This window comes from Grus americana, chromosome Z (assembly GCF_028858705.1).
Source record: "Grus americana isolate bGruAme1 chromosome Z, bGruAme1.mat, whole genome shotgun sequence".
NCBI classification, from domain to species: domain Eukaryota; kingdom Metazoa; phylum Chordata; class Aves; order Gruiformes; family Gruidae; genus Grus; species Grus americana.
Window position 1 is genome coordinate 29279622 of NC_072891.1, and position 22161 is coordinate 29301782.

The following is a 22161-nucleotide window of genomic DNA, read 5'->3' on the forward strand; positions in this document are numbered from 1 at the left end:
GGCGAAGCGGCGCCCCGGCCCGGCCTCCTGCGACAGCTGCTGCCGCGCACCCGCAGCGCATGGCAGCGAGCGGGCAGGCTGCCGCCCACGGGGGAGAATCGGCGGTAACGAGCAGTATTTCAGGCAGACCCCAGGAGTCAGGAACGTGGTACCCGCGTTGCCGTTTGCTGTACTTCTACGTGATTTGGTTGAGTGCTGAGCAGATCTCAGAAGTTCGCAGTTCCACGTGTAAAGAGGGAATAGGACCAACTATGCAGGGGCGGGGGGCGGAACTCAAATTGCTTTGAATACCTAGTGTATCTTATCCTTAGCCTCAAAATGTATCAGGGGACATCTCGGGTGAAAATTAGCAATTTAGATACATATATACATATGTATATAGATAATGCATATGTATTACATAATTTTTATATATAGCTATTTTTTATATATTATACATATGCTAATGGACAAAATAAGAACACATGCTGCTTAAAACTGGTCTAAAATATGAAAATGAAAACCAATAATTCCTTGGCTTTTTACGATCTTACTTTTAGTTACTGTGTTTGTAAGCATCTCACTTGACTATATGAAAACTAGTTTCACTTTCTGCTGCAGTGCAGGACTTGGTATGAGGGCTGCACATCACAGCCCTAACAACTGTTCAGAGGCATTGAGGATGGGGAACATCAGTGATTCCTAACTGTGCATCACAGGTAATTTGCTGTGTGGTTCTTTGTCTCACCTCTCCACACTGACAGCCAGCTGTCCAGTCTCAGATGCTAAGAAGTGTCCTGAGCCAATGTTCCTTCTATTACTATGAGGCACTATTCTTGAAGGAGACAAAATTAGTACTGCAGAGTCTCCAGCAAAACAGCAAAAGGAACCATCATAGGCAACAAGCAAGACAGGCAGTGTGCTTATATTATTTCCATATCAGGATGAGGACAGTGAAAGAGGGTATATAATGAATTGGTTAAGCACGCACACTAGAACAAGCGGCAGGAAACAGCTGAAGAGCAGAGAAGTATGCAGCACAGCACACAGGAACAAAACCAATGGAGAGAACAAAAACAGCTTAGAAAAAAAAGAAGAAACAGGACATGTTTCTTAAGCTGTTTAAGCAATTGCATAGCAGTGCGCCTCTTGAGAGCACCTCTTGGGTGCACCTCCTATAGCACTGAAATGTCTACAAGATGGAGTCAGTAATTAGGGGTGTAAAGGCATGTTACCAGTTACTAGGAAAGGATGAGCACAAAGTTTATACAAGATTTTTGTGACCAAGGTGAATCTCCACTAGTTTCCCTCTAGTACAGGAAAGCATCAAAACAAAGGATGTGGATCCAGGCCATTAAAACTCATGTTCATGGTTCACATCTTATGGGGAGGAGACCTCTCCATAGTGATGCTTGTGCAGCTGAAGCAGATGAAACCTGAGGTCCAACAAATCAAGGAAGTGCTTAATTTGGGCCTCATTCCCCTAACTGCTGCCTCACCAAGAAGGCTGTAGAAACTTGATTATCTTTGAGACTTCTGGCCCACTGTCAAGTTTATTTGAAATTGATTAGAGCTTCAGAAGTTACTACTTGTGTGCTAGACAAAAATAACATTAAATATGGGAAACAAGGGAAGAGACCAGAAAGGAAGGTTGAGAGAACAGGAAAAAGCAGGAAGAGAAACAGGCCATGGATCCATAAGTAAGAAAATTGTAGGTTTCCTTAGAATTAATGTGACCAGAATTAAATCCTGGTAAGATCCTTCTGCAGTGAAAAGGAGAGAAAAAGGCCAACAAATCAGAGTATGAATGGGAGCATCTACAATTAGTGGGGACATCTAAATGCTTTAGACGATCATCCTCCAAGATCAGTTCCTCCTTAGGTTCCATACAGGATCCTTTGGGAACCACTCAGCATATATAGAAATCAAAGCAGATACCTCATCTTGCTGGATACCTTCTCTTCTTGATCATTACCTGTAAGTTACTCTTACCTATCTCTAATCTTTTAAATTCCATATGGAAGCAAGAGAGGGGAAAATAATTTAACTGAGTCAAAAAAACCCCCTTCAGATTGAAAGCACAGAATGTTATAGAAAAAAATAAGAAAATTGTTTTTCAGTATCCTTTGCTTCTTTGTTTTCTACTACGTGTTTCCCTCAAGCAAGAATATCCTCATGTAGAAAGGAATTAATAATCAATGATAAATGAAGTACCAGGCAGAGGCATGAAAGTTACTATTCAAAACATAAAATGGCCTGGTTCATCCCACTCAATCAGTAGAATGCACCAGAGATAAATTTGAAGCACTTCACCTACATATGTTAAGACAAAAGTTCACTAAGACAGGAGCCTTGTACAAATGCTGAGGCTAATCTTTGATTTCTCTATTATCCAAGCTTCAGATGTCATGCACTAGCCAGAATCCACTGTTACCACAACATTGTGTAATATTAAAAAACAAAAAACCAAAACAACAAAACCCTCCAGCAAACACTAATCTATAATTCCTTTCTCTCTCCACAAACCTTGCTGTGTTCTACTCAAGTATCTGCAAAAAGCCCAGAAATAATTTTTTTATCTTTGGTTTTCTTGCCAATACTCTCTTCCCTTTCTTTCTCAGAATGTCCCATTAGATCAGGCTGAAATGACACATATCTGGCATTTGTCATACAAGGAGACAAAAGGAATGGCTACAATAAGTAGCACTGCTAACTCATTCAAAATACAGTAGCTAGAGTAGTAGCTCTGAATGCATGAGGCAGGCTTCAATTCTTGCTTCTTCCTAGGGTAAGGAACCAAATCTTTTTTTCTGGAAAGTGTCCTTACCATCACATTAGAGTGTACTTCGTGCTACGCCTTTTAATCTCTCTGGTTCCCTTCCATTATGTTATAGACAGATATTAACAGGAACTTGGATGAGGAATTGTTTTATAATCAGCAACCTGTACAGTAATTGATAGTTAATACTTAAGAGGCAAATGTAGACAGAACAAATAGGAGATTCATAACAGAACACCCTCCCACCCCTCCAGTAGTCTCAGGACACTGAAAAGAGAAATAGGACACTGGTGCAAATCCATCCCGACAAAGAGCCAGAAAAGAGATCTGCACTACTAGGAAGATGTCCCATCCCTCAAATGCCATACCTCCAACCTGTACCTGTGCAAAGTACAATTTCTTGCTGCTAGCGGTTTTGCAACTAGTTTCAAGTAATTATTCTCTGATCAAAGTTAATTCTCAAATTTGTCCTAATTTCAGAATTGCTAGACAATTTCAGCCATTTTATAATTTAGAAAAACCTTCCCAGTCTTTAGTGTTACTACATTGGTAATATTGGATTTTTTTTCTTTTAGAGAGAATTCTAGTGAGCTACCTTCTTGTCACAAAATTCAGGCACTGCTACCTGTAAAACTGGTATTTAATAATGGGAATCAATCATTCAATCCATTGCTAAAATCCAAGCTTCCAAATTTCCATGCAGACTGCTTAACAGTCTCTTTCTGTACCTCTGTGTATAGAAGGTTTGTATCCACAGAAAAAATAACTGATATTCCATAATAGCTTTCTGTGTAAACCCTCTTATTTCAGGCTAAGAGTGATGTAGATTATGCTAAGCAGAAAAAAAGCTCTCATAACAAAGAATAAATGTGTCTGTGTGAAGGAGCTCATGCAGAATACCTAATGCTACATTATTTTGCAATACCTTCTGTGTGGAGACATGCCCTAAGCTTTCACTTAAAAAATACTGGTAGTCCTCACATCCAGCGTATCAAAGAAGAATCCATTCTCAAACATTTAGTGCGTCTTCCTGAGTTCAGCCATATGATACAAGATTAATATTTATTATACAATAATTTATTTGAATAGTCTTCAGAAGACAGTTTGACCCTGTGACGCACCTGAGAGGTTACTGAGGAGAGACAGAAAGACAGTCAGAAAGGATTTTCTGTCCATGATTGAAATGTCTATGAAATGTTCTACTTTTTCAGATCTGATTGGTTATGATGACAGAAGGATTGTTTTAAACAGAAGCCTGAGGAAACTTTAGATAAATATTTTTAGGATGGGAATTCAACATTAGTTTATATTTGTGGAGAGTCATATAAAAACATTAGGCAGAAGAGGCTTTAAGCTTACCACTTTCTGACTAATGCAACAGTAACTAATTTCACTGTTGCAAGTGCAATTTTGGAGAACATAGGACTTCAAGGTAAGATTTGCACAAAGTGTTATTTTCCCATATGCAGGAGTGGAATATCTTCCTGGTAACTAAGGCCACAAACCCCATTTTTTTGAGTTCTTCTATGTCAGAGGATGACAAAAGGCTGGCTAAGGCAGTACCAACAGGAAACCCACCTAACAGAAGGTATGACAAATCCAACATGATCAAATGTACAACGGTAAGCCTTGGACTAAAGTAAAAAGTTTTGTGGAATGTACCAAACTAAGCATTTGCTTCACTGGTATGGTTAAGATTATCTTAAAAAAGAACTTTGTTTCTTCTATCTATGGACAGAATTTCTTCCATCTGTAAGGAGCAATCTGATAGCAACATTCAAAGAAGCAAACGTATGTGTTTTCAGATATAATTTCAGATTTGGGTACAGTTAATTGACCTTCATTTCCTACTGTCATTCATTCCCTGCGGCTGGTAGGTCCAGGAGTAGAGTAAGAAACTGAAGAAACTAAGAGAAATTCTGTTAGCTTCCTACCCTCTTGAGACAATTCTAGCTATAATTGGTTTTGTCTTATGTTGCATATACTAGAAATTGTGTATATGTACAATTGATCCCACAATACGACACCTCGTAATGAAGCTGAACTCAAATTTCCTGGAACACTGGACATTTCAATATTGGAGGCAAGTAAATCTGTAATGTGATTTGCTCTCCATGGAATATCATCTTGATGATGGAATTTTTCTGGGAGTACCTACAATTACGATAATGTACCTGCTCAGGAAACCTGCTACACTGTTGCCTGTGAGAAAGGCAGAGCTGTTCTAGCTCATAGTTGTGGCATCACCGTCCATCCACATTTTCATGGATTCTTTTCCCAAAGGTGAAAAGCACTATTTCTTTTTGCAGATAATATCTATAAAAGCCTGCACTGTGGAATCCCATTGAGCAGATGAAATAGTACACATGATAATGTGATAGCCTGTAATACCACTCTTCTGACAGAAGTATGTTCCTTCTTTATTTAATAAATACCCCTGCTCCTCATGCATCCAACGAACATAGAGGAATGAGTACAGCAATATAGTTTCCACGTATACAAAGGTACAAAATTATCACACTATTGCAGATCAAATGGATGACAGGCCACAGCATGCACTAACATTTGCTGTTTTGTAGAACTAAGACTTAACACAAATTAGATTTGCAAACATCAACACATAGCACAGGCTTATGTACAAATCAGAACTGAAAACCAAGTCTATTGCTGTTGTTGGGTTCAATTAGATATATTGACATTGTCAGCTGCAGAGACAAAAACTGTAAAGCTTTCACCAATTTGGAAATCATCAGGAGTGCTTTGAATTCTACTTTGATAGGATGAAATACCATTCTTATAATTCATTAGAAGTCCAGCTGACTGAACAAGTGGTAGACATAGTGCAAAACTACAAAGATCTCTGGATTTAAAATGCCTTTGATCAACTAATCTTCTGGACAAGGATAGATTTGGATGAATCTCTTCAAACTTGCTGTTATTTTATTTCAACAGCTAGCGATACCAAGTGGAAGGATATTGTGTTACTAATGATTTGCTCCACTGTAATCATACATGCTCGGTATTAAAAAGGCAGTACATGTTCTTAATGCTGGCAGTCATAAAACAATCTGAAACTGAACGGAGGGCTGTTTGAGAAAATCATCACCTCCTGAATTTGTGACAGAAGATATCAGATTATCAGCTGAAGTCTAAAATAATAAAACCTCCCCCCACCCCATTTTTTTTTCTCTCAAGGACACAAGCTTTTTTTCTCCAAATTCTAGAGTACTTTACTTAGCTCTCCTACATGAAGCATATGAACCTCTGTAGTTGCCTAACATGAGACAGATTTTTGAAGGCATGGAAAATAAAGATTAACTGTTAAAGACCATCTTCAGTCATAGCCTTGCCCAGCCAGTGAAGAGGGCTTTAAACTGAAGTTGCTGGAGGAGGGGAACCTCAATCCATCCCACTCCTACCAGTTTGATGCCAGTGCCAGCAATAGATGCCCAGAGCTGGGAGAAGGATCACAGGTCAGCAGGAGGACACCCAAAGTGTGGCACAAAGGAATTCCAGCCAAACCAGTCAGTCAGTCAGCTTCATCAAGGGCCCAACTGAAATGCCTCTACGCAAATGCATGTAGCATGGGGAATAAATGAGGAGTCAGAGACACGTGCACACCTGCAGGGCTGTGATCTCATTGGCATCATGGAGATGTGGTGGGATGGCTCCTATGACTGGAGTGTTGGGATGGAAGGATACAGGCTCCTTAGGAAGGACAGGCAGGGGAGATGAGGAGGTGGTGTTACCCTCTATGTCAATGACCAGCTGAAGTGCATGGAGCTCCACCTGGAGATGGGTGAGGAGCCGAGCAAGAGCTTATAGGACAGGATTAAAGGGAGGGCAGGGACAGGGGACATTATAGTGGAGGTCTGCTACAGGCCACTAGACCAGGAAGACAGAGCAGATAAGGCCCTCTATAGATAGATAGGAGCAGCCTCACGTTCACAAGCCCTGGTCCTCATCGGGGACTTCAACCACCCTGGTATCTATTAGAGAGACAACACAGCAGGGCATAAGCAATCCAGGAGGTTCCTGGAATGCATTGATGGAACATCCTTCTCCAAGTCCTAGAGGAGCCAATGAGGAGGGGTGCCATACTGGACCTTTTTCTCACTGACAAGGAAGGGCTGGTGGGGAATGTGAAGCTCAAGGGCAGCCTTGGCTGCAGTGACCACGAAATGGTGGAGTTCAAGATCCTCAGGGCAGTGAGAAGGGTGCACAGCAAGGTCACTACCCTGGATAGTGAATGATAAAAGGAAGACTAGGGAAAAAGTGGGCCCTCTCCAGAAGGAAACAGGACACCCAGGATATGAAGAAGACTGAGGTGCTCAACAACTTTTTTGCATCAGTTGTCACCAGCAAGTGCTCTAGCCACACCGCTGAAGTCACAGAAAGCAAAGGCAGGGACAGGAAGAATGGAGAACCGCCCACTGTAGGAGAAGATCAGGTTTGAGACTATCTAAGGATCCTGAAGGTGCACAAGTCCATGGGACCTGATGAGATGCATCCAAGGGAACTGGCAGATGAAGTTTTGAGAGTGCTGCATCCAGCTCTGAGGGCCCCAGTATAAGAAAGACTTTGAACTGTTGGGAGCGAGTCCAGAGGAGGGCCATGTAGATGATCAGAGGGCTGGAGCACCTCTCCCATGATGACAGGCTGAGAGAGTTGGGGTTGTTCAGCCTGGAGAAGAGAAGGCTCTGGGGAGACCTTACAGCAGCCTTCCAGTACCTCCAGGGAGCCTACAGGAAAACTGGAGAGGGACTGTTTATCAGGGTGTGTAGTGACAGGACAAGGGGTAATGGGTTTAAGCTGAAGGAGGGTCGATTTAGATTAGATATAAGGAAAAAATTCTTTACTGTGAGGGTGGTGAGGCCCTGGAACGGGTTGCCCAGAGAAGTTGTGGCTGCCCCTTCCCTGGAAGGGGAAGGCCAGGTTGGATGGGGCTTTGGGCAACCTGGTCTAGTGAGGGGTGTCCCTGCCCATGGCGGGGGGGGAGGGGTTGGAACTAGATGATCTTTAACATCCCTTCCAACCCAAATTTTTCTATGATTCTATGTGCTTTTTGCCAGCTTAAAAATCAATCAAGCACAATTAGTGTCAGGTACATAAACCCCCTATTATTCAACTCCCTATTTAAGTATGTAGTAAAGTTTCTCTCTCTTAAGTTTAGGATGCAAAGCAGTTGGTGTCTGCTGCAGAATTTCTGTTGAACTGTTGAACTTAGATGTCTAACTGATGATCAGGCTGCCCCAAGACAGAGATAAAACCAAACTGATGTATAGCCTTTGAATCTGTTCCTCATTAATAGATCAGAACAGACACTTCTGAAAATATCTGAGAAAAGTAGCAGATACAATTAAAAAATAAAGTTATGACTGAAAAAAGCCACAGCCATTGATAAGAATGACATAAGACTCTGAGTTAAAGAGATGTGGTCCCTGAAACTCTAGCATTTACTTTCATTCAGTTATGCACTCATCCTTGTCAACTAAGAGATTAGTCAAAACAAAGAAACAAACAGACACAAGATTCCTATCTCCACTTACTGCATGTTTGAGAAAGTGGTCCTAGCCCCTGCAAACCTTGGAAGTAAAGTCATAGAATGAGAGATTCCATGGTGCCTGTTCCTCTAGCAACGGCTCAGCCATGACAGACAGTGCCTTTGTGGGAGGCCTGGTGGCGTAAGCATGTGGTAAACATCTCTCCCTTCTTTTTCAAAAATGTTCAGAGAGGAAGTAATTTCCTGCTCTGACAATAAGGTAGAGGCATGCCACAGCAAATGCAAAGGAGAGTACACCTCATCAGGAGGTAGTGCCAAATTTGGGGAAGTTCTTCTCCCTGAAGAGAGTGCTTTGCTTCTTTAAAATTAAGTCATTCACAATTATTAAAAACAACTTAAGTAAGTGGCAATCTGTTTTTAAGCTAACTTTGAAAAAGCTGAACCACAATGAACCAAACTACATCAGTAGTTCTCTAACTGTAGTCAATCTATACTGTAATAAACCAACCAATTTTAATGCAAAATATGTATAGATCACTTATATATCCCCTATAAAACATTTCACCAGTTTAAAGGGGATATTTTTGTACAACATCATCTGAAGCATAAATAATAATTATGCAGTGGAAATATCTTTGATATATTTTACATTAAAATGTAAAAATTAGGAAACTCATTAAATAAGAAACGGAACATGTAAAGGTACTGAGGCCCTTTTGCTAGTAGAAAGAAGTAACGAATACAAGACAAATGATATATTTATTTGCAAGTATGTTTGGATGCATAAATGAGATGAGAATAATCTATTGTGGAAAAGAAAAGCTACAAATGTAAAGCAAAATTAACCCCAAATACACACAATTAAACTTTTTGGCCTTCTGATTTAAATTATTTTACACTGTTTAAATCTGTCTTTACACTGCCTTTTCACAGTACACACCAGCACCAACTGTAAAGAAATGAGTACAAAGGATGTCTCAAAAAACTGAGGATTCTCCTCCAGTCAAAACTCATCAGGCATTATTAGGAATTCAGTATGGGGGTCAAGGCAAAATTGATATTGGGATTCTAATTAGTCAGGATTAGGTTTTATTTTTACTTCTTGGCAAAATATCTCGCATCCAGGATGCACAGAATTCAGAATTACACGCTCACCTACTTCCCTCCCCATTTTTTTCTGAACAGTCAATGTGTATCGAAACATTCACAGACAGAACATGCATTAAGACATGCAACTCTCAGTGACACTACCACCCTCAGATCTGTCATTGGTGGCAACACTGTGTTGAGGGGTATTTGTTTCATGTAAATAAGTAAGTTTTAATTAGAATAAATTACTTAGGAATATAATAGAGTGTGATTTGTGTTATTTGCTTAGCTTTACTTAGCATGAGTGGCTAGATTTGCTGAAGCCTTTAGGCCACAATAGAGGTATTTTTCTCGGTAATTTTCCTAGTAGTTTTCCTAACAGCCAGTACAGAGCTGTGTTTAGTCTTTGAGTATGGGAAAGTATTTTGATATCACATTGATGTCTTGGTAGTGTTTTTCCAAGCCTGAGACTCTTCAGTTCTCCACGTTCTGCCAGCAAGAGCAGGTGCACAAGGAGTCTAAAGAAGAAGATAAGGAGGCTCCAACCTTCAGGGAAAACTGTGGAAACTGCAAGTCAACAAGGTAAGAGCCTGCCTGCATGGACACAGAAGAAGAATCCCATTAGAAGACTCCAGACCAAAAAACACCACTGGATGCGTGAACAGTGCATGAAAGTGCCCTTCATGCCGTGAGGGGTGGGTGTATGGGACCCAAGGGTATAATTACCCTGAGATTGATTTGTTCTGAGTCCCTCTCTTTGGAGGCACCCAGCCCAGGCTGCTGCTGCTGCTGCACCTTTCAATTAAATTTTTATAAAATCCTGTGCCTGAGACTCTGCTGCAGAAGATCTAGGGTCAAGCCTGAAGAAGGAGGAAGCGTGCCCAAGAATAAGCGTGTGTGCATGCGTGTGTGTGCGCGACACCATGAATGGTAAGTGAATGCCTGGGCAGCAGCTACTCCTTTAACACGCTGGTGCTTTGGTGATATGTGGAATAGTGACAGCAATACTGTAGGCAAAACCATCATCATTGGTTATTGTACACAGAAGGCTAGTGTATTGTCCCCTGTATGGCTGATCAATTTCCTTACTACAGTAAGTGGCTTATCTAAGCACCGTAAGATGCTTTTGCCTCAAGAAAGTGACAGTATTTGGGTTTCTATTAGTCCCTCTGTGACTTCAGTGAGCTGGTATCTGTCCTGCATAATGACTAACAAGAGTCATATATGACTTGGTAGGGACACAAATGGAAGACAACTTAAAAAGCTTCAGAAAGAAACTGGAATTCAGTCTTTCATCCTGTGAGCCTGAGTACAGTTTTTTGGCCTTCTCTAATGTCAGATAAATATTCCAAATTTACATCTTCCTGAAAAAGAGTGAGCAAGTAATTACTGATTTGGAATGGAGCTCCCTCCAAAAGAGACAAAGCTATGCATGTGGTCATCAGTGACGGGAATTAACTGCTCCAATCATACACATAAACAAAAGGAATGATGCCCTAACCACCTTAATCAAAGCAAAACTCTTAAGGTAAATAAGACTTACTTGGTCTTACTGAGACCGCTAAAGAACGACTGCAGACATTCCTTGTCTTTCAAACCTCAGATGAAGAGGAGGGTAAAAAAAGAACAAAGGGTAAAGGTAGAAGTACACACACCGTCCTGCCACCCCCACATTGTTCCTACACATATATACACAGTGGAATTTGCAGACACATTAAAAACAATGTTTTTGCCTACTCTGAATATCAGTATTTTTAGATGGCAAATAATAATGAGTTGAATTTATTATTTTTAATATAAAAACCCGTATGGTGCAAGTGCTTCAACTTTAACTCAGCAGGAATTACGTGAGGCAAATCTAAAAGAATAGAGAAATATCTTTAGAAATTAAAACAGTATTAAAAACTCCTTTAGAAAATTTCCAGTTTTCATCTATCAGAACAATAAAACTCACTGGATAATCTGGTAAGGAAAGCAGCATAACCTTAGCAATGAAGACTATTTCAATTAATAGATGCACATTGTATATCTAATACAAATGGATGTTACAACAGAACACTTCAACCTTCTTCAGTTTAAGCATATTCAGTCATATTCTAAATGCTCTTGGACATGACATCTGAAGATGAGATTTAAAAGAAGTCTTGGACTTTCAATTAAACAAGATGTTCAAGTTGCTACAGCTTGAAGCCACCAGACATCACAGAAGAAACTATTTACTTCTTCTACACAGATCTTCATGGCCCCTTCCAGCAAGGAGTGTTAAGAGATCACTGAGTAATTCCAGGTGGACAGCTGAACTTACACTGTCTGGTTAAAAAAAGGCACAAACACATGAAGTAATTAAAAAAAGTAATGTATAATGGTATCATTCTTACTGTATTCTCTCATTTCTACCCTTGGTTTTTGAAAAAACATTCTTACAACTGTAAGACCAGCTTTGAAACAATATTGAACCATTGTAAAAGAAATTGCAAGCAAGTCTGAATACAAGCAATGCACCTAAGCTGAAGCTTGTGCGCTGAAGTGACTATGTTACTGTTTCTACACAGATAGAGGCTGTTGTTGTGTCGATGAATCAGGCAAAATTCCTTTGGGGGTTAATGCAGCCTTAGCCAAAAATGATAGACATTAAAAGTGCTACTAGTCTGCTTAGCAATTATTATACCCCTTTCTAGTTCAAACACAGCATTTCATGACAAAAGAAGAACCATTGGAAACCAAAAATTAAAAGTACATTATACATTCAGGTAAGAAAAGCCAGATAGACTGGAAAAATGTTATTTGATGAGGAATTTCATTGTCATTCTTACTTGAGTTGTACATTTTCAGTAATTTAGGCATTTAAATATTTTAATGTTGGTTTGTGAAAGATACCAGAATGTTATTTGAATCAAAGATTAGCTGCTGTGATTAGCTGTTAGTCTAAATAGCTACATATATAAAGTAATTCCCTTAAAATACTATTAATAACACAACCAATACAAAAAAAATACTTCAATATTTTTAAAGGGTTGATTTTCTTTTTCCCTTGCCCAAAGGTAAAGGAAATGTTTTTAGTTGAGAAATTGTAATTTAAAATAATTCAGTTTACCTTAAATGCACAGGTCATTTAATAACTGTAAGGCCATTTTAATACATTTTAAATAAAAATCTGTTGCAAATAGCTTCACCAACTCCACTAAATAAATTTGCTGGCATTCTACATATCATCTTTGTCTTCAAATAATAATGTAACCAGTACATGAAATGTAAAGCTATGAAGAGTTGAAGCCACAGATACAGGTTAAACTGTCTATAGACAACAGAATAAATTAATGTCTTAGTCCTATATATCAGTTCTTATATATTATAATGCAGAATCTGGGGTTTTTTTTCTTGATAGTGATTTTATGGTCTTCACCTTGAGGCTCCACTTACTGACCTGCAGCATGCTTTCTCATACGCTGCCCTTAAACAGTAATGCAAAAACCATTGCAAGATATTTTCTGCCTTTTCTCACATTTTATATGGTGTGCTGGTTTTGGCTGGGGTGGAGTTAATTTTCTTCATAGTAGCTGGTATGGGGCTATGTTTTGGATTTGTGCTGAAAACAGTGTTGGTAACACAGGGATGTTTTTGTTACTGCTGAGCAGTGCTTACACAGGGTCAAGGCCTTTTCTGCTTCTCACCTCACCCCCCCTGTGAGTAGGCTGGGGGTGCACAAGGAGCTGGGAGGGGACACAACTGGGACAGCTGACCCCAACTGACCAGAGGGATATTCCATACCATATGATGTCATGCTCAGCATATAAAGCTAGGGAAAGAAGAAGGAAGGATGACACTCGGAGTGATGGCATTTGTCTTCCCAAGTAACTGTTACACGTGATGGAGCCCTGCTTTCCTGGAGATGGCTGAACACCTGCCTGCCGATGGGAAGTGGTAAATGAATTCCTTGTCTTGCCTTGCTTGCACGCACAGCTTTTGCTTTACCTATTAAACTGTCTGTATCTTGGCCCATAAGTTTTCTCACTTTCACTCTTCCAATTCTCTCCTCCATCTCGCCGCAGGGGGAGTGAGCAAGTGGCTGCGTGGGGCTTAGCTGCTGGCTGGGGTTAAACCACGACGTGGAAATTCTCCTCTGGTGCGGTGTTCACAGATGTCTTAAGTCTCTCTCATAGTTCTCATTCTCCCTATACGTGCATACTGTAGAACATTTATCTTTTGTTTTGTAATTCAGTTGTAAGCCATATGTAGAAAAGACTGTGGTTTCCTTACACTTGCCTAACGTGTTAGAGCTCTAATTCATATGTGCAGCTCCTGGGCACTACTGTAACTCAAATATTAACTATAAAATATTATATTCAATTGCAAAAAGATTTGGGCTATTTTCTGCATGACCTGGCAGCCAATTTTTTCTTCTATTTTTTTTTTTAAATTACTTTCAAATAATTTTCATTAATAAAACTGAGTATTTGACAATGCACTAGTTTTAAAATGGTGTCTGACATACAATCAAAAAAATACATTTGTAAACTTGGTCCTACCATCACAGCATACTAACACCACTAGTGTTAAAGCTGCTCAGCACAGATAAGACCAACATTGAATTTAAGTATCTTTTCAGGATTTCAAAATTGAAATTAAAAGTCTAATTGAGAAAAGCAGGGTTCAATCCCAAACATGCTTATGACTAAATTAGCATAATCTTAAAGGACATCTGTATAATAAACAGTTTTCTCTAATATACACTTACCGAAAGTGTAGACAGCACAGCTGAACTTTACTTAAGTAAAAAAATACATTTGCTTGCCTTCATTCAGTTCTTCCTAGATGCAAGGCTGAAGTAATTCATCTATACAATACTGTCACAACAGTGTCATTAGTTTTATTATCTTAAATTGACATCGTCTTCTGGAGAACCCAAGGATTAGATTGCAATCAAAACATTACACTATACATGACCACTTCGTTGAATTTCCTCTGAACCTGAGGTATCTCTTGTAAGCTCCACAGAAGATGCTATAAGGGATGTTGCAGAACTCAAAAGCACATATTATAGCACCTTTTCTAGAATTCCTTCTGACAGATGTAATGTTTTATCAGAGATATCAGATTTCCTTATACTGGATAACTTCACCAGATCTCTCAATCCTAAGAATTCCTTATGATTTCTGATAAAACAAGAGCACCAACAAAACTGGACCAAAAATATAAATGTTATTTTCTATTCTTGTTCTCCCTAGAATTTTACATTAGAATGAAGTATTTCTAAATATGTTTTGTGAAAACAGCAATTCAGATCACCAATAACTCACAGGCCAACTTTTAAAATTTCTATCATACTATAAGCCCAAATTGTATGACCTCAGATAATTAGGATAGTTTTCAAGTGCATGTTCTTTCTCCAAAGCTTCAGGAAATGTGTTGTAAAGTTTTAAATCATCAACTAAATCTGCATTACTTCTGAATTTATTATGTTTATTCAAAGCAAGACCTACAAGGAGATCCTCAAATGGCAGCTTCTGCTATCTTATTTAAAAAAAAAAAAAAAAAAAAAAAAAAAGTCCCACCCCAGTGGAGCTGAGGTTACCTCGCTATGATCCATTAGTCCTGTTATACAGCATAAAGGAAACAAAGTCGTAGTAATAGTAATCTCAATGTCTGCTGATTCTTAATCTCATGCACTGATATAAAAATCCATATTGGAAAACCCAAAAATATTAAAGCATGCAGCTTTATATATTGTATTCTTTTTTTTTTCTTATCTAAAAGAAACCTATCTCATCTTTCAAATACATTGTACAATAATTAATTAAAACTGAACTCTGTGGTGGTTACATGTAAGATTAACCTCTTTCGCATACAATTCCTGTATCAGTATCATCTCTTCCAACCCACAGTTTAAAAGACCGCAAATGGAAGTAGCAAACAAAACAAAGCATACCTTGAAATGTACACTACAAACAAAAGAAGCTGTGAATACTACCAATTGTGCTTTATTTAATTTTTGTTTGCTATTTTGATTCCGTGCAGTGACCAGGAAATTAAGAGAATCACTAGAATGGACAGTGCCTAACCTAAAACACGCTTCCTTGCTAAACTAAAAGACATATTGTTGCCATAAATTGTAAAATATATTACAAGTACTCAATGGCTTAGAGAACCAATAAGGTTCTCTTCTGGGAGAATAGAGTATTCTCCAGAAGCAGAGAATTGTGTGAAATTACCCAGTTTTAGTGGAGAAACAGAGGAAGACTATAGAAAATCTTCTACAGAGAGGAGGATGATTTTGTAAGCGAAGGTGTCTGAAGTAATTTTGTAATGTGACCAAATGACCAACTGGATTTTTACATATGAAAGGTTAAAAGATTTTAAGAGAAGCAGATATCCAAAGACATGCTACACAAACACAGATACTTGCACTAGTGTATACACTTCTGTATTAGAAAGAATCATGAAACAACCATACATTTTAAAATTTTTTTAAATGAATAATTTCCTTCATCAGCTGGCCTACTTTAATTCCTCTTCCAAGGGGCTCCAAAAGAATTTCTGCTTCAGACTCCACTGTTTTCAATCTAGAGCTGACTAGTTTCTCACGAGCGAAGAATGGAATTACGTGACTCGTGTTCTTGTTAATGCAATTGGTCCCCATTTATTCAAAAGCTCCAGTCAAACCTCATCTTGTTTCTAACTACTTCTTACGCGCCAGATTCAACAACTGAAGCCTTCACCTCTTATGCCAACTCCACTTACACTACACCTAATGGAGTGCAGTGAAGTCACTCGTGATTTCCAGCCATGTAGCTCAGGGCTTGCCTGCACAAGAAAGTGAGACCAATTTAGCTTAATCTTGCCTATACATCAATTTAGAAAATCCTGTGCAAAACAATTTATTTTAATTTAAGGTTGGCTTATGCTATTTTTTTTCTCCTGAGGAACTGACTCAAGCTCAGCTGCCATAAAACAGACTGAAATACAGGTATCTGTTTGGACTTTTGCATTGATTTAACTTATTTGGTATAAAAAGCAGATACGTGTTTTTTAGTCTCTGATGAGAATTACTGTTGCCTCCTACTGACTTCCCTTGTTTCTCTACAAAAGAGGCTTCCATGACATGTTCAATACTGAACTGAGCCACAGCTTCTACGTCTCACTGCTCTTATACAGGCAGCACAGTAACTGCCTCCTAGGTCCTGCAAAACCTCTGTAAACACAGTTAGGAATTACCGCAGCCACCACCTGTATTCAACAATAATGAATAGCTCTGCTGCCCCCGGGCAGACCTGCACTTCTGGTTCAGGATACAGGAAGAAGATCAAGACAAGGTGAAGTAAGAACAGGATTAGTGAGATTGCATGCACACAGAGGAAGCCATGGTTCCGCTTTGTCTTTGCTGTAAGTGAAGGTTCATGATTTGGGTGTGTGCAGGATAAAGGATGTGGCTGAAGTCTGAAATTAGAGTAAACTTCCATAGGTGCATGAATGGATAGGGAAGCTTAAGTGTGAGCATCAGACTCCAATCCCAGCTTGGAAGATGGGAACATGCAGTAAGAAAGCTGGGAGAAGAGGCCATAGATGAGGCTCTGGTTTTACACGGTTATAAAAGCATGTGACCCTGGATGCCAGAAGCTACTGATGATGATCACCCGCTAACTAGGTTTGGAAACCCCGGTCTGTGCTACCTCACCATCATTTCTGCAAGTGTGTCCTTATTGGGTTCTAATATAGTAACAGTTTTCTTGCATCTTTGTACCTATTCACCTACTATCTATTTTCTGCCAAAACCATTTTGTCTTGCCTTTCCCTCTGCTTTTATATTTAGCATTGACTTATTATTTAAATTAATGCACTTAATGGAAGACTCATCATAAGCAGCATGTTTTGAATGTTTAAGGGTATCTCACAATGGCTTGTAGAAAATGCTCTACAATACTAAATTATTTAATAGGAAAGTAATTTAGGAGTAACTCTATTCTATACTTAAGGTTTAAAAGCCAAAAGTTTTCTTGAAATATGAATTTTATTTATTTTGTCTTATTTCAGATTTGACTCACACACTCATATATATACACAAACTGAACATTTCAAAAGCATTCAATACACAGGAGATTAACAGGGAATTTTTTAATTGTTTAAATTTCACTCTAGAGTCTGGTTTTGAAAGGAAAACCTTCTAGAGGCTAACAGTGATATTTAGAAGTTTATTTCATAATATATTAAAAGATACCATATTCCATGGCATCCTTGTGTACATGCATAAACAGATTACGTAGACTGTTTTATCAAGTATATGATAGATCACACACATAAACCAAACAACAGTCTACACAAGTATATATCTATCAATGAGACTTCAAAAAATAAAATTTCAGTATGAATTGCATACTATACCTATATCTATATAATACATGAATATATAAAATACATATAATAAATAATATTTTATTATCTACATCTGAAATCTATCCATATATCAAAAACCTACCCAAACTATCCAAATCAATACTAAAAAACAGTGGAAAGAAGTGGAACTGGTGATCAAAACATACTACTGTTACATGTATTTTAATGTTCATTGAAACTGGAACTGAATTAACTAGTAAAATCAATTTCTGTGGTCAAAACCAATCAAAGCTACAGTATAATGAAGGAATGAAAATAATGGAAAACCAGTCCTACCCTTTCAAAAACAAAGCAAAGAAAAAATCCTCCCCCTGTTGCATGTCACTGGCACAACTTCATTGACAATAATGCATTGATCCCTGTGTACCAATTTCACTAACTTGTGGCACAAACTTTTTTATGACAGTGACAACAACACTGGGTCTACAAAACACTGGGTCCACCAATGAGACATTTCAAAGGTAAAATCTCAGTCTTGATTTCAGCCCCGATCTTCAAACCGTACAGATTGTGAATATCAGCTTCGATGAAGGAGGATTATACTTGGCCTTCTGCCACCCTCCTTTGTAGCCATAGCACGTTGGAGTGCCTGATGCAGGAACAGGAAGGAAACTTGAATAAATTATACTCTACTCCAGCTCTGCCAGTCTGCTGGACAGCTCTGTGCATACCTACCACCTGATTATAAGGTAGCTCTGTCCCTGGTGTTGCCACCATGAACCTAAAAGCAAGCATGCATGTCTGTGTTCTCTTGAATATCCACATATAAGGACTCCTAAGCAGGATTCTAAATAAATCTAATAAAAGAGTATGCCAGATAATCCAATAAAAGCCTACATTCATAAACCCATCATTAATGTCATTTTCACCTTCCTGTCACAAGGCATGCTTAGCTCAACTTAGCAGCTGTGCTTACATCTGTATCAATTTCTGAAGTCACTGAAATGTGTCACTGCCTGTTTCAACAGTAAACATGGTCCTTAGTCAATAATAATTCTAACGAGAGCCCTCCTCCTTTAAGACAGACAATAAACTGCTTTTTTAACTCTGTTTTTGCAAGATCATAACTACCCTTTTGTATTCTACTGCTTTGAGTATAAGCTAGCTATATTTTGAAGAAATGCATTCTAAAGTAATTCTGATCATATAGAAACTATTCTTCCCAATTGTAGGCACCTTTTCTTCATCCTCCCACATATAACTCAAAAATAACTACAGTTCACACAGCAGATGCAGAATGAGGACTTTTAGAAACAGACCATCTACTGTCACTTTTAAACACAGCTGAGACTCTGGATTAGTGATACAGGCTCACTTTCCAATTCTACCAAAGGCTCCTCATATGATCTTGGACACGTGATTATTTTTTCCTGCTCAATTACTCACGTACAGAAGGGACAAAAGGCAACATCTTGTTCAATGAGTGTTGTAAAGATTGAACAACATCTGTGAAGTATTCAAATACCACATTAAGGACTACTTAAACATGCAAGAAGGGAAGCTAACAAGTTATGAAGCTGCAGTGGCCAGAATACATTGCAGAACAATTCTCACAGCAGGAGGATCTCTTGGATCCTGAGTAGAAATTCAAGTGAGAGAAATAATTATCTTCACAGCAAGGAGATAAATATCTCACAGACCAATCAAGCCATTTATACCAAGCCAAAAAGCATTCCTACCCTTTGTACAGTCACTCCACAAAAGCTTTACAAGTTCCACTGGCTATTTCCAATGAGCGCCTACATTAACTATCTCCATAAGCAAAGAAACAAAAGTACAAGACAGGAAATTTCTCTCCTCTTGTACGGAAAAAACCCCCAATTTTAAAATCCCACCCAGCCAAATCTGTACAGCAGGGACCCCGCACGCTCCAGAAAACCAGGCAGGAAATATGGCCACGTTCCTACATCCCGAGGCGACTTTCACTTTCCAGCTCGCTGCAATGCCAGAGTTTGCGGCCCGGCTGCGGAGACGACACCAGCCATAGCACCGGGTGGGTGGAGAGTGTGTGTGTGTGCCCGGCCCTCAGGCCCCGGCCGCCCCTCAGGCCACCACCCGTCCGTCCCGCCCGCCCTCCTTCCCTCGCACCCACCCAGCATCCACCCACCGGTACGAGGCGGCAAAGCCCACGGCGACGGAGGGAATGGCAGGAGCAGCCCACGGCCGGGCCCCCACAGCTCCTCTCCCAGCGGCGGCGCGGAGGCCCCCAACACGGGCAGGCCCGCAGCGGCGAGGCGCCCCGGCGGCAGTGGCTGCCGCCCCGGCCCTGCCCCCCGCTCGCGGACAGGCCGCGGCTGCCGAGGATGGGACGTCCCAGCCCGCCCCTCGCAGCCCGGACACCTACCCACACCATCCCAGAGCCCGGCCGCAGGGGAGTGGCGAGGGAGCGGACCGTCCTCTCCCTCCGCGGCTCCGCACCCGAACCCGCTCCGGCCCCTGAAATGGCTGAACAAAGGGAATCTCGCTCCTCCGCCACCGCCCCTCCGATTGGCCGGGGGGCGGCCGGGGGGCGGGACTCGGCGCGCGGGGGAGGGCGGGGGCGCCACTGGCTGGTCACCCTGGCAACGGCGGCCTCGTCTAGGGACCGTGGCCGCGGGTGTGATGGAGAAGGCAGTGAAATGGCCGCCCGGCCCCACCCAGCCTCTCTCTCCGGCCCCCGCCCTCGGCCGCTGCCGGGCTCGCACGCAGAGGGGGGGCTCTCCTTGCCGGCTGCGTGCTCCGGCGGGGGGTCTCCGCTGCAGGCGCACGCACGCAGGCTGCATGCCCGGGCGCTACCGTCCGCAGTGATTCCCCCTGGGGACGGGGAGACACTGTCGTTCTCAGGGGCGCCCTTTTTCCCGACCCGTCACCACCTCCCTCAAAGAGGCACACGTACGAAGAGCCGCCAGCCCCTCGGCAGCACCCACCCCCACAGGGAGCTCTCTTCCCTCCTCAGCAGTACCTGCCCCTCCAATCACCGGCACAACCGGGCTCCTCGCAGGCGCCCTTCCCCCTGGGCCCTGCCAGGCTGCCCAGGCTGGGCTACTCTCCCCACACCCCCCAGCATACCCCACGCCAGCCGCAGCAGAGAGCTGCAAGAGGTCCACAGGAGGTGGCTGAGACATGTGTCAAAAATCATAAAAATTAAAAAATGAGGCTAAGGGCTAGGCAGCAAAAGTACAGCGCCCTGGATTTTATCTTGAGTTGGCAATGCAAGTGCATAGCCAGACTGTTCCTGGACTTCTCTGGGAGGGAGTGGATTGAGAGCAGTCCTGAGGAGAAGGACTTGGGGATGCTGGGGCATTGGACGTGAGCTGGCAATATGCACTGGAATCCCGGAAAGCCAACCATATCCTGGGCTACATCAAAAGAAGCGTGACCAGCAGGTTGAGGGAGGTGATTCTGCCCCTCTACTCCACTCTCCTGAGAGCCCACCTGGAGTACTGCATCCAGCTCTGGGGGCCCCAGTACAGGAGAGACATGGACTTGTTGGAGCGAGTCCAGAGGAGGCCTGCGAAAATGGTCAGAGGGCTGGAGCAGGTCTCCTGTGAGGAAAGGCTGAGAGAGTTGGGGTTGTTCAGCCTGGTGAAGGGAAGGCTCCGGGGAGACCTTATTGTGGCCTTTCAACACTTAAAGAGGCTTATAAGAAAGATGGAAATGGACTTTTTACCAGGATCTGTAGTGACAGAACAAGGGGAAATGGTTTTAAACTGAAAGAAGGTAGGTTTAGATTAGATATAAGGAAGAAATGTTTTATGGTGAGGGTGGAGCAGGTTCCCCAGAGAAGTTGTGGATGCCCCATCACTGCAAGTATTTAAGGTCAGGTTGGACAGAGCTTTGAGCAACCCGATCTGGTGAAAGATGTCCCTGCCCGTGGCAGGGCGTTAGAACTAGCTGATCTTTAAAGGCCCCTTCCAACCCATACCATTCTATGATTCTATGACTTTTGTGGCTGGCTGTCATGACAAGAACACTGCACATTGTTTCATGGCTGTGGGTATCCCAGCAATCTCTTCTTGCACTGCAATCCTATCTCCATGACTGCAAGCACTAGATACTTTTTTATTAAACAATGAAAGCTGTTTTCACCCAATTTCTAAAGCTTACAGGGCATTCAGAAAAACACAGCCTTGAGACAAATTCAGAGTTGGTAACTTTGCTTATGGTCCCCTTGTCTGCCTCCTGCTCCTGGGGATGCATGGTCTTCTCTCAGGCACTCATCCAGACAATCCTCTCCGTCCGCCTTTTTGGTATGCACACACCCCTCCCGCCCCCCACACCATGATTTCACAACAACTAAAATCCCTTGACAGTGTCTTCCATAAAGAGAGCTGCTTTCCCAGCCACTTGTCTAAGTTGACACCACAATGTTGCTGCGTTATGTCAGCTCTAGCGCTGTGCCAGGCTAATTCCACTTTTTAAAAAATTTCTCTTAAAGGTCATT

General features: G+C 41.2%; 1 protein-coding gene and 1 long non-coding RNA gene across 7 annotated transcripts in view; one reads left to right on the forward strand and one right to left on the reverse strand.

The window, feature by feature from the left end:
* The window catches only part of TNPO1 (transportin 1), an 80400-nt gene extending 60189 nt beyond the window's left edge, over window positions 1-20211 (reverse strand). For 4 of the 6 annotated variants that reach the window (XR_008574601.1, XM_054809058.1, XM_054809061.1 and 1 more), the window contains exon 1: window positions 20083-20103. Coding sequence is in view for 3 of the 6 variants with exons in the window: in XM_054809058.1 (XP_054665033.1) it covers window positions 20083-20091 (9 nt within the window). In the remaining 3 variants the exon portion in view is untranslated. Of the gene's footprint in view, window positions 1-19845; window positions 20002-20082 lie in introns of those variants that run through there. The other 2 variants (XM_054809060.1, XM_054809059.1) reach the window with 2 other exon arrangements.
* Window positions 163-4329, forward strand: LOC129199151 (uncharacterized). The gene is made up of 3 exons (XR_008574602.1): window positions 163-228; window positions 601-698; window positions 4228-4329. It is a non-coding gene; the product is annotated as an uncharacterized LOC129199151 (long non-coding RNA).
* Window positions 20212-22161: the final 1950 nt, after the last annotated feature.